This window comes from Aythya ferina, assembly GCF_964211825.1.
Source record: "Aythya ferina genome assembly, chromosome: 1".
Taxonomy (NCBI): domain Eukaryota; kingdom Metazoa; phylum Chordata; class Aves; order Anseriformes; family Anatidae; genus Aythya; species Aythya ferina.
Genome location: NC_140296.1, coordinates 68,504,353 through 68,518,753, shown reverse-complemented (window position 1 = coordinate 68,518,753; position 14,401 = coordinate 68,504,353). Strand labels below are relative to the sequence as shown.

The 14,401-nt window shown below is 40.1% G+C and overlaps 1 protein-coding gene across 3 annotated transcripts in view; it reads right to left on the bottom strand.

Annotated features, from left to right (window-relative positions):
• The window catches only part of MGAT4A (alpha-1,3-mannosyl-glycoprotein 4-beta-N-acetylglucosaminyltransferase A), a 73,953-nt gene that overhangs the window by 12,571 nt on the left and 46,981 nt on the right, over positions 1–14,401 (bottom strand). For all 3 annotated transcript variants that reach the window (XM_084519658.1, XM_084519660.1, XM_084519659.1), the window contains exons 10-12: positions 8,209–8,339; positions 7,475–7,582; positions 6,892–7,085 (exon numbers count right to left, since the gene is read on the bottom strand). In XM_084519658.1, coding sequence (XP_084375784.1) covers positions 6,892–7,085; positions 7,475–7,582; positions 8,209–8,339 — 433 coding nt within the window. The remainder of the gene's footprint in view (positions 1–6,891; positions 7,086–7,474; positions 7,583–8,208; positions 8,340–14,401) is intronic.

Below are 14,401 nucleotides of genomic sequence, written 5' to 3'. Positions count from 1 at the left end.
ATTAACAAGGGTGTCTTACTGCCTTTTATGTCTTATTCAGAAAAAAATATATACTAATTGTGTTAGTTTTTTTTTTTAAAAACAAAAGCGCAATTCTATGCATCTTCTGCTTTGTTGAGCCATTAAAAACAGAGCAGAGAAAAGGACACACAAGAAAACTTACCAGTAAATAGCAGCTTTATAAAAGGAAATAATACACCCAAGAAAAGCATAAAATTCACATCCACTACCAATACATTTTTGTTTGGAAAGAAACAAAAGTCTTATCTCACTTGATATTATACAAAAATATTCTAAGAATCTATTTATGAACACAGGCCTTTGTCCGCCGTAAATATCAGGAATCAAATCTTTTTCTCTGCATATCCTCCTTACGTCTCTTTTTAGCAGTTTGATATGTTAGTATATCCCTTTTGCAGAAAAAGGAAGAGATAGGAAGGCAGGGAGGAAATGTTTCCTTCCACTTTTGCACAATCTGCTATCAACAAGCAGGACAAGTTTTAAATTCCACACAGTGTGAATTTCTATAAAAGCAACATTCAGTCAGCACATTTTTGGCTCTCTACAAAGGCTGTCACCCCTGCAAGAGTCATTATCCAGGATTTTTGTTCTCTGGATGTAAATGTGGGAAAAGAAATTTAATGTAACCCCACTCTGTCATTTTCCCAGAACCCTCATCAGGAAATGTTGACTTACTGTCACTGGAAACAGGTATTAACCATGCGCTATTTTTTATGTTTTTCTTGTATGTGTTATAAAAGAAAGATGAATAACTTATTTTCCTTCACTTGGGTTCAATTTCTTTTCCTACCCTTTATGCTTCTCACCAATTCCTTTGCAAAAATTGCTTATAATTGGGGAAAAAAAAAAAAAAAATTAATTCTGCAAGACTATATATATACCCACACACAAGTACTCACAAGAGGCAAGAAAACCAAAGAGAGGTTTTCATCTTGTTACAGCTTCTGATTCAAAACCACTGCAGGGGGGAGGCGGTGGGGAAGGAACATTTACCCCATTAACTTTTATGCACAATGCTTGGTAGGATTTCATTTTCTCTGCCCAAAATAGCCAGCCTCACTGTCAATATATATTATGGACATTTATATTATGTCCCAGTGAGGACTATGAGAATGGTTTTCTAAACTTCCACTGTGCTCTCTGAAGTGCGTACAGGTCAACTGTAATAGAAAAGGGTTTGGCATTAAATTCATTTTCACTATTTCTAATGCGGGGTTTTGGTGAGTACCGGCTTTTGGCTTGTTTTACTACTAAAGGGAGAAGTTCTCTCATGAAATCTTCACTCTTTTCTTTAAGAAATTTAGCTCTTTCTCAATCTGATCGACATTAGTTAAACGGCCCTTACGCTATTCATCAATGTTAATTCTGCTAAACTTTTAAACCAATGAAATGTTGACAGTTTCAGATTTTATATTTGTTTTATATAGGTCATATACATATATTCTACAGATGAATATGTAAAGCTGCAATATATCTTTTATAATATAACTATAATAAATAAAACAAAAAAAAATCTTTCCACATTTCACTGTAGATGTATGTGTTTGTATTTATTTAAGTTTATATATACACATATGCACCTGGAATATTATTTCTCTGGAAAGCACACGGGAGCTCCCTTCAGTTTTCTTAAACATCAGCATTTACTGTCAGTTGAGATGCCCTTGGGTATGGGCATCCTCACAGGCTGGCAGATGCACCTGTGACGTGTCAGAGACTCACGCCCTTCTGAAAATCAGGGGAAGCATTTTAGGGTATCTCAAGTGGCATTTGACACCTAACATTTAGGCAACTGCATTAAACTTCTAAGATTTCTGAGTAAGAACAGTAAAACCCAGGAATGCTGCCAAAGACACCAACGTGGAATATTAGTGCCATTAAGGAGAAAGCAGCATGTCCTTGGCTCAGAGAGCTCCCTTCTTCTGTCTCTGATCCGTACTATTTTTCTTTTCCTACGAAGTTCTTGCCTCATCGTTGTGGGCAGAGTTCCCATGCCCAGAGCAAACAGCATCAGTGGCTGGGAGCCTGCCTGCCAAATCCCTGCTATCAGGGTATCCATGGGAGGATGTTCTGCTCATTAGTACGGAAGCTTATGTAAACACAGAAATCAAGTCCTCAATTCCTCTCTCTTTTTTTTTTTTTCATATATGCTAAAAACATTAGCCCACCTGAAATACACTAACATACAGAAACTCTAATAAATTTAAGAGACTTCCAAATATTTTCTATCATCTGATACCACCTTAAAGCCTAATAAGATGAAGGTGATGTTAGGCTTTAACAACCTATATCATAATTACACATTTAAAATCAGAACAAAGATTATTTCTAAATCATACACATTGTGGCTGTGTGTGGCTGCACGTATTTGTGTGCTACTGCAGCTAAATTTGCACAAGAAAAGTAGAACATGCTGCATTGTGCAAGGAGAGTTTCTGTACTGGACAGTGCTTATGAACAGCGAAGAGCTTACGCATTAGTCAAGTTACTGCCGTGTTACTCCAAACCCCAATGATTTCATAATTCCCTAGGTTTTACGTGGTTGTTACTGCAAAAGGAAACAATGAGAAGGCTTCATTGCACTGCCAGTTTTGGAAAGCTGTTATAGAAAACCTTTTTTTTCCTTTGTAATACACTTGATTTTGTGGATCTCTTCCAAAAAGAGGACATGCATCCCACAGCATAGATAATTAATTATACTTTAGATACATCTACAGCCAGGTGCTATGATACACTTTTTACAAACTTTATTCTACTTAAAACAAACATCAAAAAAAAATAATCTCACTGCTAAAGAACATGCTTTACAAGCTGTGCTTCTTTTTCTCTACAACTTAGTGGCAGTAATAGCAGGCAAGCAACCATCACCTTTTATGCAGGTAATTTTCAGCACTGTCACAACAATTTAAAAGCAGATAAATTAACTTGTATGTTATCAGGAGCCAGAAAAGATATTCTTCACACAATACAATGATTTTCTAGTTTAAATAGTCAAATATATATTTCTCGCATGAGTGGGAATTATACGTTGCAAGAAGCCACCATAGGACATAAGTGCAAGGTTAACATCACACGTTCCCTGCGATTCTAGGGTCAACAGCACAGAAAATTAGATAATTAACCTCAAATACTGCACATCAAGTATCTATGCCAACATCAGAAAGCAAAGAAGTACATGTAATCTACAAGCTGATTTGTCAAAAGTATTAAGATTTCAGTTTAAAGCTGAAATTCCAGACAGCAAGTTGGGCCTCATAAAATCACTTTATTAATAACCAACGGCACATTAGGACCAACAACTTGTTAAAAGCAAGGACACAACTACTGGGCAACTACAGAGTTAAAAGCAGTGTTAGGGGGTATAAAAAACATAAATAAATCACCACCTCCCTGTTTTTCCTTCCCCTCCAAAAACGCTCAAAACCACAAAAATTCTACTAACCCTCATGAAGATATTCAAACACTGCCAAGCAGTCACATACAAATAAGAATGAGCCTCATATTCCAAAAATCATGAAGCAAATTAACATAAATTGGTGAGGTTGTGCGTGTTGTTTTTTTTTTTTTTTTTCTGAAACCCTTTATTTTTGTAAATATCCATTCTAAATTGCTATTGCAGAAAAGCTGACAATAATCAAGATGGCCATAGGTTATGCACTTCCAAGGACTTCCTTGGTGTTAATAAGTGTTTTCAAAAAACACGTGCATTATCCAACTTACGTCAGTCAAACCTATATGGAGAGCTCAAACTTAGGCCACATTTCAATTTTCACTTTTGACTATTTCAATTTACACATCCCTGTTCTTCAGGTGTGGCTTAAAACAATCAACATCCATTTGACTTCAACATTCAGCAAGGATATGTCAAGTAGGTCTTGCATGAAATAGCCACAAATGTTATTTTCTGCTCCACTACACAAGTTCAGATCTCACTTTAGATTATTAAGAGATCCTTGCCACTGTTATCCCTGACAATATTCTCAGGTCTCAGAAATGAAATATTTAAAGACTTGATGAAAGCTAATTACTGTACTGCTACACTCAACAGAAACATTACATTCAGTTCAGCAAAACGGTTGGCACGGAAAAACGAGCTATAGGAACAAGTTGGTGTTCTGTCACACCGTAACAGACCTGCCATTCATTCTGTCAGTTGTGGTAAATATTTCCATGAGAAAGCTTGTTTGCGGAGAATTTATTACTGGAACTATTAAGCAGCTGCACCTCCAACTGACTTGGCAGACAACATTTGGTGTGAATTCAAGGAGCTTTTCTATTACTTTAAAAACAACAACAACATAAAACAAACAGCACCTGTTATGTAGGTTCACGAACACAAGAGGGCTTTTCTGCTTTTACTTGCCACCATCAGATACATCTCCCCACAGGGCAACTTTTCCTGATGCTGTTGTGGTTTAAGGGAGCAGGCAGCTCAGCACCACCCACCGTTCACTCACTCACCCCCAGTGGGATGGGGGAGCAACTCGGAAAAGCTCATGAGAGAAAGACAGTTTAATAGGACAGAAAAGGAAGGGAAAATAATTGTAACAACAACAATATATACAAAGGCAAAATACTGTATTTTTGAGGATCCTGTGGCAACAGAAACACAAATCATAATAAATATTGAAATGGCCTATAATGATAGTTCAAACAATGCTAAACCTAAGTTAAGTCTAAATACGTAACATCATTCTAATTAGTGGACTTCCTTTGAGAAAGCAATGGGATCCAAGATGCTCCCTTTTTTCTAAAATTGGAATGACTTTCTTCAATAAGTAGAAATACCAAAAAAGATAGTATAATCCTCTACTGATGAGACTGTTCTTAACACATCAGGTAGACACAACTATCTTAGCCCTAGCAACAATTTTTCAAAGCATAATGATGAACACCATCTTCCCACATTTTCACAGAATCACAGAATTTCTAGGTTGGAAGAGACCTCAAGATCATCGAGTCCAACCTCTGACCTAATGCTAACAGTCCCCACTAAACCATATCCCTAAGCTCTACATCTAAATGTCTTTTAAAGACCTCCAGGGATGGTGACTCCACCACTGCCCTGGGCAGCCTGTTCCAATGCCTCACAACCCTCTTGGTAAAGAAGTTCTTCCTAAGATCCAACCTAAAACTCCCCTGGCGCAACTTAAGCCCATTCCCCCTCGTCCTGTCACCAGGCACGTGGGAGAATAGACCAACCCCCACCTCTCTACAACCTCCTTTAAGGTACCTGTAGAGAGCGATAAGGTCGCCCCTGAGCCTCCTTTTCTCCAGGCTGAACAAGCCCAGCTCCTTCAGCCACTCCTCATAAGACTTGTTCTCCAGACCCATCACCAGCTTTTTTGCATAGATAATTAGTATTTACTTGTTCCCCCAACTTCCTCACCATTAAGGTAGGACATATTAAAATATATATTTTCTTCAGACTTGTGCATGCTGACTTTTGAATTACAGGGCTGATCTAAGACACTTGCTAGCAACACTTTCCAGAATTGCCATTGTGCACTTGACTCATCCTAACAGAACAACAATCCACCCAAGATCAACATTGTTGGTTACAGTTACCCTATTCATAGAGTAGAGGCGTATTATTCTTAAAAACAAACAAACAAACAAAAAAATAAGATAACATTCACGACATAACTTTGAAGACAAAAACTTGATCAAAAAGAATCAATGAATTCATGCAGTTGATTTGAAAAATATGTAGGTTTTTTATATTACTGGCACAGGATATAAAAAGATTCTGCCTTTAATCCAAGGAGGTATGGCAGTCATGTTTCTCAACACATACATCTTGTTGTGAAAGCTATCCAAGAAAGTCTTTTAACGCACAGCAACCAACTGGAAGAGTAATTTGACATGTCACACAACAAACTGGAATTTAATAGGTCAGACTGGTTTGGTACAACACAGAACAAGGAAACTACTGATCCTCACTGTTGTGCTAAGCCAAGGTGAAGACTTAGTCTTTGATTATGTACCATGCACAGAAGTTGACTAATTGGATTCAGTTCAGAACTGCAGAAAGGGCTCCTTCACAAGAAAAGCAGCCAGTCAATTGAGCCAAAGGAACTTTGCTCTACCAGACTATACGTATTGACCTCAAAAAAGCACAGAAGGTATGTGAAGAAAGGAAAAAGAAATCTACTAACACAGCAACACTTAAACGGACACTAAATAACCAATTTATTTTGTATGTCTTGGACTATTCTGTTGGCAAGACAGTGAAAACCAAAACAGCAAAACAGTAAATCCAAAGGAAAAGTCACTTTTAGTCCTCTAACAAATCGCAGATACTTATATTTCAAGTCTTTTTAATTTTGAAATAGGTCAACTTGGAGTCTTAGCATGGTGTTTTTTTCTCAAGCCCTAAAGCAAAATCTAACAAAATAAATTAATGGTACCCTTCACAGTTCCCAACTTTCAGGTACAGGGACATTGTGACATGCTCCAGCAAGACTGCTGGTCTGCAAAGTCAATGGACTGAGCCTGCAGGGCACAACATTCTGTAGCACACACCATGTTGCACAGTTGTAATTGTAATTAGAAGCAGACCAACCAACCAAACAGAATCAAACTGACTTCTTTTGAGTTCCCCTACGACCTGCCAGAGAAACACTGGGTTTGAATTGCATTTATCAAAAAAGCTCCAGATAAAATTGAAAGAAAAAGTAAAGCGGAAGACAACATTTAAATCAGCAAAAGAATTGGAGGAAAAGACTCTGATGATCACAGTTTCAGCTAGACTGCAAATACCCCAGATGATTTCACTTCAGCTTATTATGACAGCCTCAAATTCTACCTTCAACAGTCTTGGCAAGCAAGCAGCTTTAGATATGAGACCAAAGACAAATAATTACTAACCTTTCTACATTGACAGGCTTGTCAAATTTAAATAGAATATAGTCCCCAGCAACCGGTGTGACAGCCCAGAAAAAATCTTCCCCTACGTAGGTTTTTTCTAGGGTATGCCCTTGGTAGACTTTTAAAGATGTGGAAACCTCTGCAGGTGGATTCACGTGGATTTTATGCAGCAACGGTTTCAGGAAGTCTTTATCCTAATTGAAACATAAACATTATGCTGGTCAGATTTTATTTTATTTTATTTTTTACTGTTTTTCTCAAGTGGTTACACTTAAACACTTGGAAAAAAAAAAAAGGAAAATAAATGTATTACTCATTTTTGCATATATCAGATCTTGTAATCTAAGTAATAAGATGAACATGACATCAAGTAAAAAATAAAAATATTCACTAACAGATATAAACAAAAATAAGCTAAGATTGGTAGTTCTTATACTTGATAGCAACCAGTTTAAATCAGATTTCATTCCAACTGCAGTAACACAAAAATGCTAACCAAGAAAACGCCTGTTTTCTCAAAGGCTAAAACATTTTTCATCGAATCAGCCTGTTCTAGGAAGGAAGGAAAAGTTTAGCTACTAACTGTGAGTTTTTGGATCTTCCCTGCCAGGGAGGAGTGGAGGCCAACGTGCTGGAATAGAGAAGGCCTGAAGCGTATTCGTAGGTTTGATTTCTGTCGGTCACAATGTTTCTGAAATGAAGAGGGGAGGGATAAAAAACACATTAGTAAATTCAACAGAAGGTTGCTGAGTTTTTACTGAAAGTATGTGATGTTACACGAACCAAAAAGACTCAACAAGAACCTAGATTTATTGAATTCTTCTTGGTTTTGTTCCAGAAATCGAGCAAGACCGCTGTGCAAATGTAATACTAGTTAATAAAGGAGAAATTTACATCTCTTCCTTCTTGCACAGAACTCATTTATTCAGTCTTTCAGCAAGGGAGCTACTACTTGAGGAATGAAGGACAAAAATTCTATTTAATCGCCATTTGGAACCTTCTCTGTGACTGTTATCCAAGTAGTAGTGTTCTGCAGAGCCTCAGCAGGGGTTACAAGATTTAATTTATTTTAGGAGTGTTACATACAGAAACTAACTGGACTTTTTCTTTCACCAGCTACCACATCCATCTCTGAAATCTGAAACAACAATTATAATGCTTCTGAAAACTGTCTCTGCAGGTATATTTGAGATTAAAATCTTGGTAGGAGGAGAGATTCTTTCAGGATACACAGTTTGCTAAGCCTTCAATTCACCAAACTCAACTTGTTCACTAACATGAAAGCATTTTAGAAGCTTCTTAATAAATCAAACTTACGGCATCTTTCTCAGGATTGCACACTTTCACCCAGAGGATATGGTCCAGAAGCCAATCGATGGGCTTCTCCTTATAAAACATAAATATGAACTCTACAATAAGAGTGATATCTGGAGACTGGAACATTTTACCTGCAATGACATTAAGAGTAACTGGAGTTATTTTAAAGATAATATAGTATTTTGAAATCACTGAGATAATGGATACATATGTGCTATGACAAGGTACGTTAGTGATGAACAACTTGAAATCTCAATGTTATTAAAAACTCTGTACTTTTCAGAGAATCACAGAATGGTTTGAGTTGGAAGGGACCATAAAGATCATGTAGTTCCACCCCCCCCACCATGGGCAAGAGACACCTCCCTCACTAGACTAGTTGCTCAAAACCCCATCCATCCTGGCCTCGAACACCTCCAGGGATCCACAGCTTCTCTGGGCGACCTGTTCCAGGGCCTCACCACCCTCTGAGTGAAAAAAAGATTCTGAATATCTAGTCAAAATCTACCCTCTTTTAATTTAAATCCATTACCCTTTGTCCTGTAACCACACTCCCTGACAAAAAGTCCCTCCCCAGCTTTCCTATAGGCCTCCTTTAGGTACTTTTAGGCCCCCCTTTAAGGTCTCCCCAGAAGCTTCTCTTCTCCAGGCTGAACAACCCCAACTTGCTCAGCCTGTCTTCATAGGAGAGGTGCTCCAGGCCCTGATTATCCTCATGGCCCTCCTCTGGACCTGCTCTTAATTGTTCCATGTCCTTGTTATGCTGGGGGCCCTAGAGCTGAGCACAGCACTCCAGGTGGGGTCTGAGAGGAGAGCAGAGGGGGAGAATCATCTCCCTCATGGTTAGCTTTCTGGGCTGCAAGTGCACATTGCAAGCTCATGTCGATTTTTTTCATCCCCCAGTACTCCCAAGTCCTTCTCCTCAGGGCTGCTCTCAATTTATTCTCTGCTCGGCCTGTATTTATGTTCGGGATTGCTGTGATCCAGGTGCAGGACCTTGCACTTTGCCTTGCTGAACTGCACAAGGTTTGCATGTGCCCACTTCTCAAGCCTGTTCAGGTCCCTCTGGATGGCAGCCGTTCCCTCCAGCATGTTGACGGCACCACACAGCTTGGTGTCATCAGCAAACTTGCTGAGGGTGCACTCACTCCCAGTGTCCACGTCACCAATAAGGATGTCAAATAGCACTGGTTCCAATACCACTTGTCAACTGGTCTCCACCTAGACACTGAACCATTGACTACAATTCTTTGAATGTGATCCTCCAGCCAATTCCTTATCCACTCAGTGGTCCATCTGTCAAATCCACATCTCTCCAATTTAGAGACAAGGATATCATGGGGGTAAAATGCTTTGCACAAGTCCAGTAGATGGTGTCAGTTGCTCTTCACTAATCCAATAATATTGTAACCCCATCGTAGAAGGCCAAATTTCTCAGGCATGACTTGCGTGAAGCCATGCTGGCTGTCACCAATCACCTCCTTATTTTCCTTGTCCCTTAGCATATATGCTAGGAGGATCTGCTCCATGATCTTGCCAGGCACAGAGGTGAGACTGACTGGCTTGTAGTCCCTCAGGTCTCTCTTTTTTCCCCTCTTTTATAATGGGGGTTGTTTCCCCTCTTACAGTCAGTGGGAACTTCACCAGACTGCCACGATTTCTCAAATATGATGGACAGTGACTTAGCAACTTCATCCACCAGTTTTCTCAGGGCCCATGGATTTGTGCACCTTCAGGTTCCTTAAATGGTCTCAGACCCAATCGTCTCCTACAGCAGGTAGGAGATGATCCTACATTCTCCCAGTTTCTTTTGCCTTCTTGGGCAGTGTGGCTAGAGCACTTGCCAATGAAGATTGAGGAAAAAAAAGTTGTTGAGTACCTCAGCCTTTCCCATATCCCAGGTAACCAGGTCTCTCGTTTCCTTCTGGAGAGGGCACAGATTTTCCCTAGTCTTTGTTTTATCACTGATGTACTTACGGAAGTCTTGTTGCCCTTGATGTCCATAGCCAGATTTAATTATATCAGGGCTTTAGCTTTCCTAACCTGATCCCTTGCTGCTCGGACAATTTCTCTGTATTGCTCCCAGGCTGTCCTTGCTTCCATAGCTGCCAGCTATGCAAAACTAAATAAAACAGAACAACTATTCAAACAAGAACTCATTGCAATGTATCTGGATGCCACTAAAATATTCAGTGTGTACTACAACACAGTCTTGTTAAGAACAGATATTTTCAGTCTGCAAAAAATAGAGGAAGAAGAGTTATGGACGTGTGTCTATTATTTTCCATGTTGTAAATTTCAAGCATGCGAGACGTGCTTGAAATTTGCAAGTGTTACCTGTCCAGTCACACAAGTTCAGCTTTTGAAGGTACAAACAGCAGAGACGGACAACCAACCACTAAATTTAGATCTTTTTCAAAAATAATAATAATGAAAAAACACTATATCATGACACAGTACAATATGGAAGCAGCATCTGACATAAGCCCCAGTTATTTCACCCGTTGGAATGATGCTGTGATCATAAAGGAGACCATTCATGCAGTTGGGTGGAGAAGGAAGTGTGGTAACATACATTAACTGACCCGGCATTGCTAAATCAGGAACTTATCCCTTACACAAACCTTGAATTTTGCTTTTTTTACTGCAAAAACATTGACATTACTTGCTAGCGCCTGCTGCAACGAGGTCCTCAAATAGACATCTCCAGTTGAAAATACGGTGTGTGACTAAGTTGAGGCTCCCACTAAACAAGGGACAACTCCCACTAAACAAAGGACTGCTGCAGAGCTTTCTTGTTTAAAGACATAGGAAAGATGTCATGGTTTTTATTAGTATATTGTTACTATTTGCATACTTATATTGTTGTCATATTGTTTAACGTTATTTGTAGAAGTAAATATTTAAAAATGTGTAGGAAACAATCAAATGATTTGTACAATATTGTGTAAAATATTCATGCAGAATAACAGCTCTTTCAGCTTGTCACACTTCCAGCTAAATGGGCTCCCAATTTTCCTGATGATTCATCTCTGCCTACTGCTTTCAACAACACAGCACAGGAGAAGGGAAAAATACAAGAAACCCTAATCAAAGATCAGCTTAAAAACGGAGAGGCTCATCAAGTGTTTATGGGACTGAAACCGTCATTTCAGGATGACAGCTGTCGAGGCAGTCTGTCAGTCACACCTGCTTCCACAGGAAACGGACCTTTCCATGTGGTGACAGAGATGCACAGTACCACAGGACCAGAAGACAAAAAATATCCTCACACTATTGTTCCAACCCCAGTGGAAGCTGACTGCCTGAAGAAACAGTTTATCCTGCTCCAGGAGCTATCTGGACTCATGCTGCTCTGGAATCCTTTTCTTCCTCTACTCAAGAACACTGCTCAGCACCGCATCTTCCTTTGATAAGCTCATCTTCTGAAGAGTACAAAGATTGCAGTCTTCAGTTGTCATCTGTGGTGAAAAGACACTCACAGACCATGCCACTAAAAACCTGAATGGTAAGGTACAGGATCTTTACCTGTAATTAAATAAGCAGAGAACAAGACTGGAGGTAAGAATCACAGAATCACAGAATTTCTAGGTTGGAAGAGACCTCAAGATCATCGAGTCCAACCTCTGACCTAACGCTAACAGTCCCCACTAAACCATATCCCTAAGCTCTACATCTAAACGTCTTTTAAAGACTTCCAGGGATGGTGACTCCACCACTTCCCTGGGCAGCCTGTTCCAATGCCTCACAACCCTTTCAGTGAAGAAGTTCTTCCTAACATCCAGCCTAAAACTCCCCTGGCTCAACTTAAGCCCATTCCCCCTTGTCCTGTCACCAGGCACGTGGGAGAACAGACCAACCCCCACCTCGCTACAGCCTCCTTTAAGGTACCTGTAGAGAGCGATAAGGTCGCCCCTGAGCCTCCTTTTCTCCGAGCTGAACAAGCCCAGCTCCCCCAGCCGCTCCTCGTAGGACTTGTTCTCCAGGCCCCTCACCAGCTTCGTCGCCCTTCTCTGCACCCGCTCAAGCACCTCGATGTCCTTCTTGTAGCGAGGGGCCCAAAACTGAACACAGTACTCAAGGTGCGGCCTCACCAGAGCTGAGTACAGGGAAAGAGTAGGAATATACTCTTTCTCCCTAATTTAAATTATCCTAATTTCATCTAAAACAGAAACAGGGTACACTAACTATATATACATATATATATATAAGGTAATATGGTGATGTTACAGGACTGACCAGGGAAATAAAACAAAACCAACCAAAAAACCCCACAGCCTGACGCATTCAGCTGCAACTAGTCAGAAGATGCTAGGTAAACATCAGCTGACTGTATCTGCACCAGGCTCTGGACCCCTGACCGTCCACAGCTATTTTTTGGGATGTAAACAGCCCAGTGCTTCTGCTCCACGGATCTGACAGCCCAGCCCCTCTGAATCCAAACCAGCTAAGCCCTTGCCTAGCCTCCCTTTAGTGAGGGTGTCGGCAGCAGCCTGGCTCCCCTGGGGCATAGCCATGGCCTGAGAACAAGCAGCAGCATTTGCCTGAGCCCCACAGTCCTGTGACCTCTCACAGAGCTGGGAGCCAGCAAGTCATACAGATGCCATCCAAACCCAGCCTGCAGGCTGCCCATTGGCCATCCTTAATATGCAGTCAAAAATCATTAAGCCAGAGACCTAAGCAAAACCAAGAGTCGACACATACTGCCTCAAAGCAAAGAGGATATGAAAGAATTGAAGCAATGGCTAGCCTCGCACCGCAGTCATGCACTTGTTACAGTGCCTGGGAACAGACAGGCATCAGGGAGACTCTGCTGACAAAACTTCAGAGGCTTCAGATTCTGGGTGCACACAAGCTGCACTGGCAAGGAAACTTCAAAACACAAAAGAATTAGACTCAAAGGTAAGATGATGCTCCATAAATCCCTGGAGGTTTACAAGATGTGGAAGAAACTTTCTCTTTTTTTTTCTCAATTTTGTTTTATTTACATAGACAAAAGCGAGTGCCAGGGCTGAAAAAAAATATTGTGGAACATTTTTTTGCTGTTTATTGTGCCCTGCCAAGGCTTCCATCTCATTTTCAGTGCATTTAAATGCTATCCCTAGTGAACTGTTCTGACCTTCTCACAGCATTTTGTTGGCAAGTTTAAGACACATGCAAAATAAATTAAAAAAAAAACTTTTTCCACAGTTCTCTGAACTGCAAAGATTCATTTGCATTCATTCATTTGCATTCTGTATAAGCACTGTGATGCATGTATTCAGTCTACAGCAATAACTTTATACCTGCGAGCACCTATTTTCTAACTACAGTCCAAGCCTTTCAATGTTTTCCCTGTTTATGATATGCAAATTACTGGCATTAGAACCAAAATGTCTTTGGAGTTATTTATATCTCAGATATTTGACTTGATCTATTCTTTCTCAGACTTCCACTTATGTGGACAACTTGAACAAAACTGTGATCAGAACAACTTAAAAAAAATCAGAACAGGCCTTAAAACCTCAGGGTAAAATAAGATCCAGAGGGCCTGCAAAATTCAACCAAGAAGCTGATCTCCGACTGCTCCATTAAAAAACTGACGGTTGACATTATAGCAACAGGACAAGGTATTGCAGATCCCCAGGAAAACACTTCAGCTCACAAGCAGCTGGAAGACAAATCGGTGTTGCTATAAAAGTCTGGCAGGACTTTACCGTGGTATGCCAGGGACTGCAGCGCAGCCCAGAATCCAAACGCTACACCTCCTTCCACATTGCTGCTCAGGGAAACAGCATACATCTCACACATTATTTATTAGACACTTGGCAGCACTTAGGGTTCTGCGTTCAGTATCAAAAAATACAATCTAAAAAAAATAAAAAAATCAAAGAAAGCAACTTCTGCTCTATGGCAGAGGTGACAGAATTCTGTAATTCTGCTGTCAGCCTAAACAGTTGCATTTGCCACTTCCTCATGTACCACTTGCGTAAGCTAGATTTTCAGTTCAGAAATACACTATGACAAAAAACACTTTCCTAGCAGAATTTGCAAGCTGATCAAGGCTTGCAATAGCTTACGATGAATCAGTCGTACCTCTTTTCAAGTTACTACTTCTGAATCACTAGCAATTCAGCACTCTACTTTCTCCCGCAGATATCTGCACGTAAAAATCATCCCCAATTGCAAGCAACTACTTTTGCTCTTCTCCCTG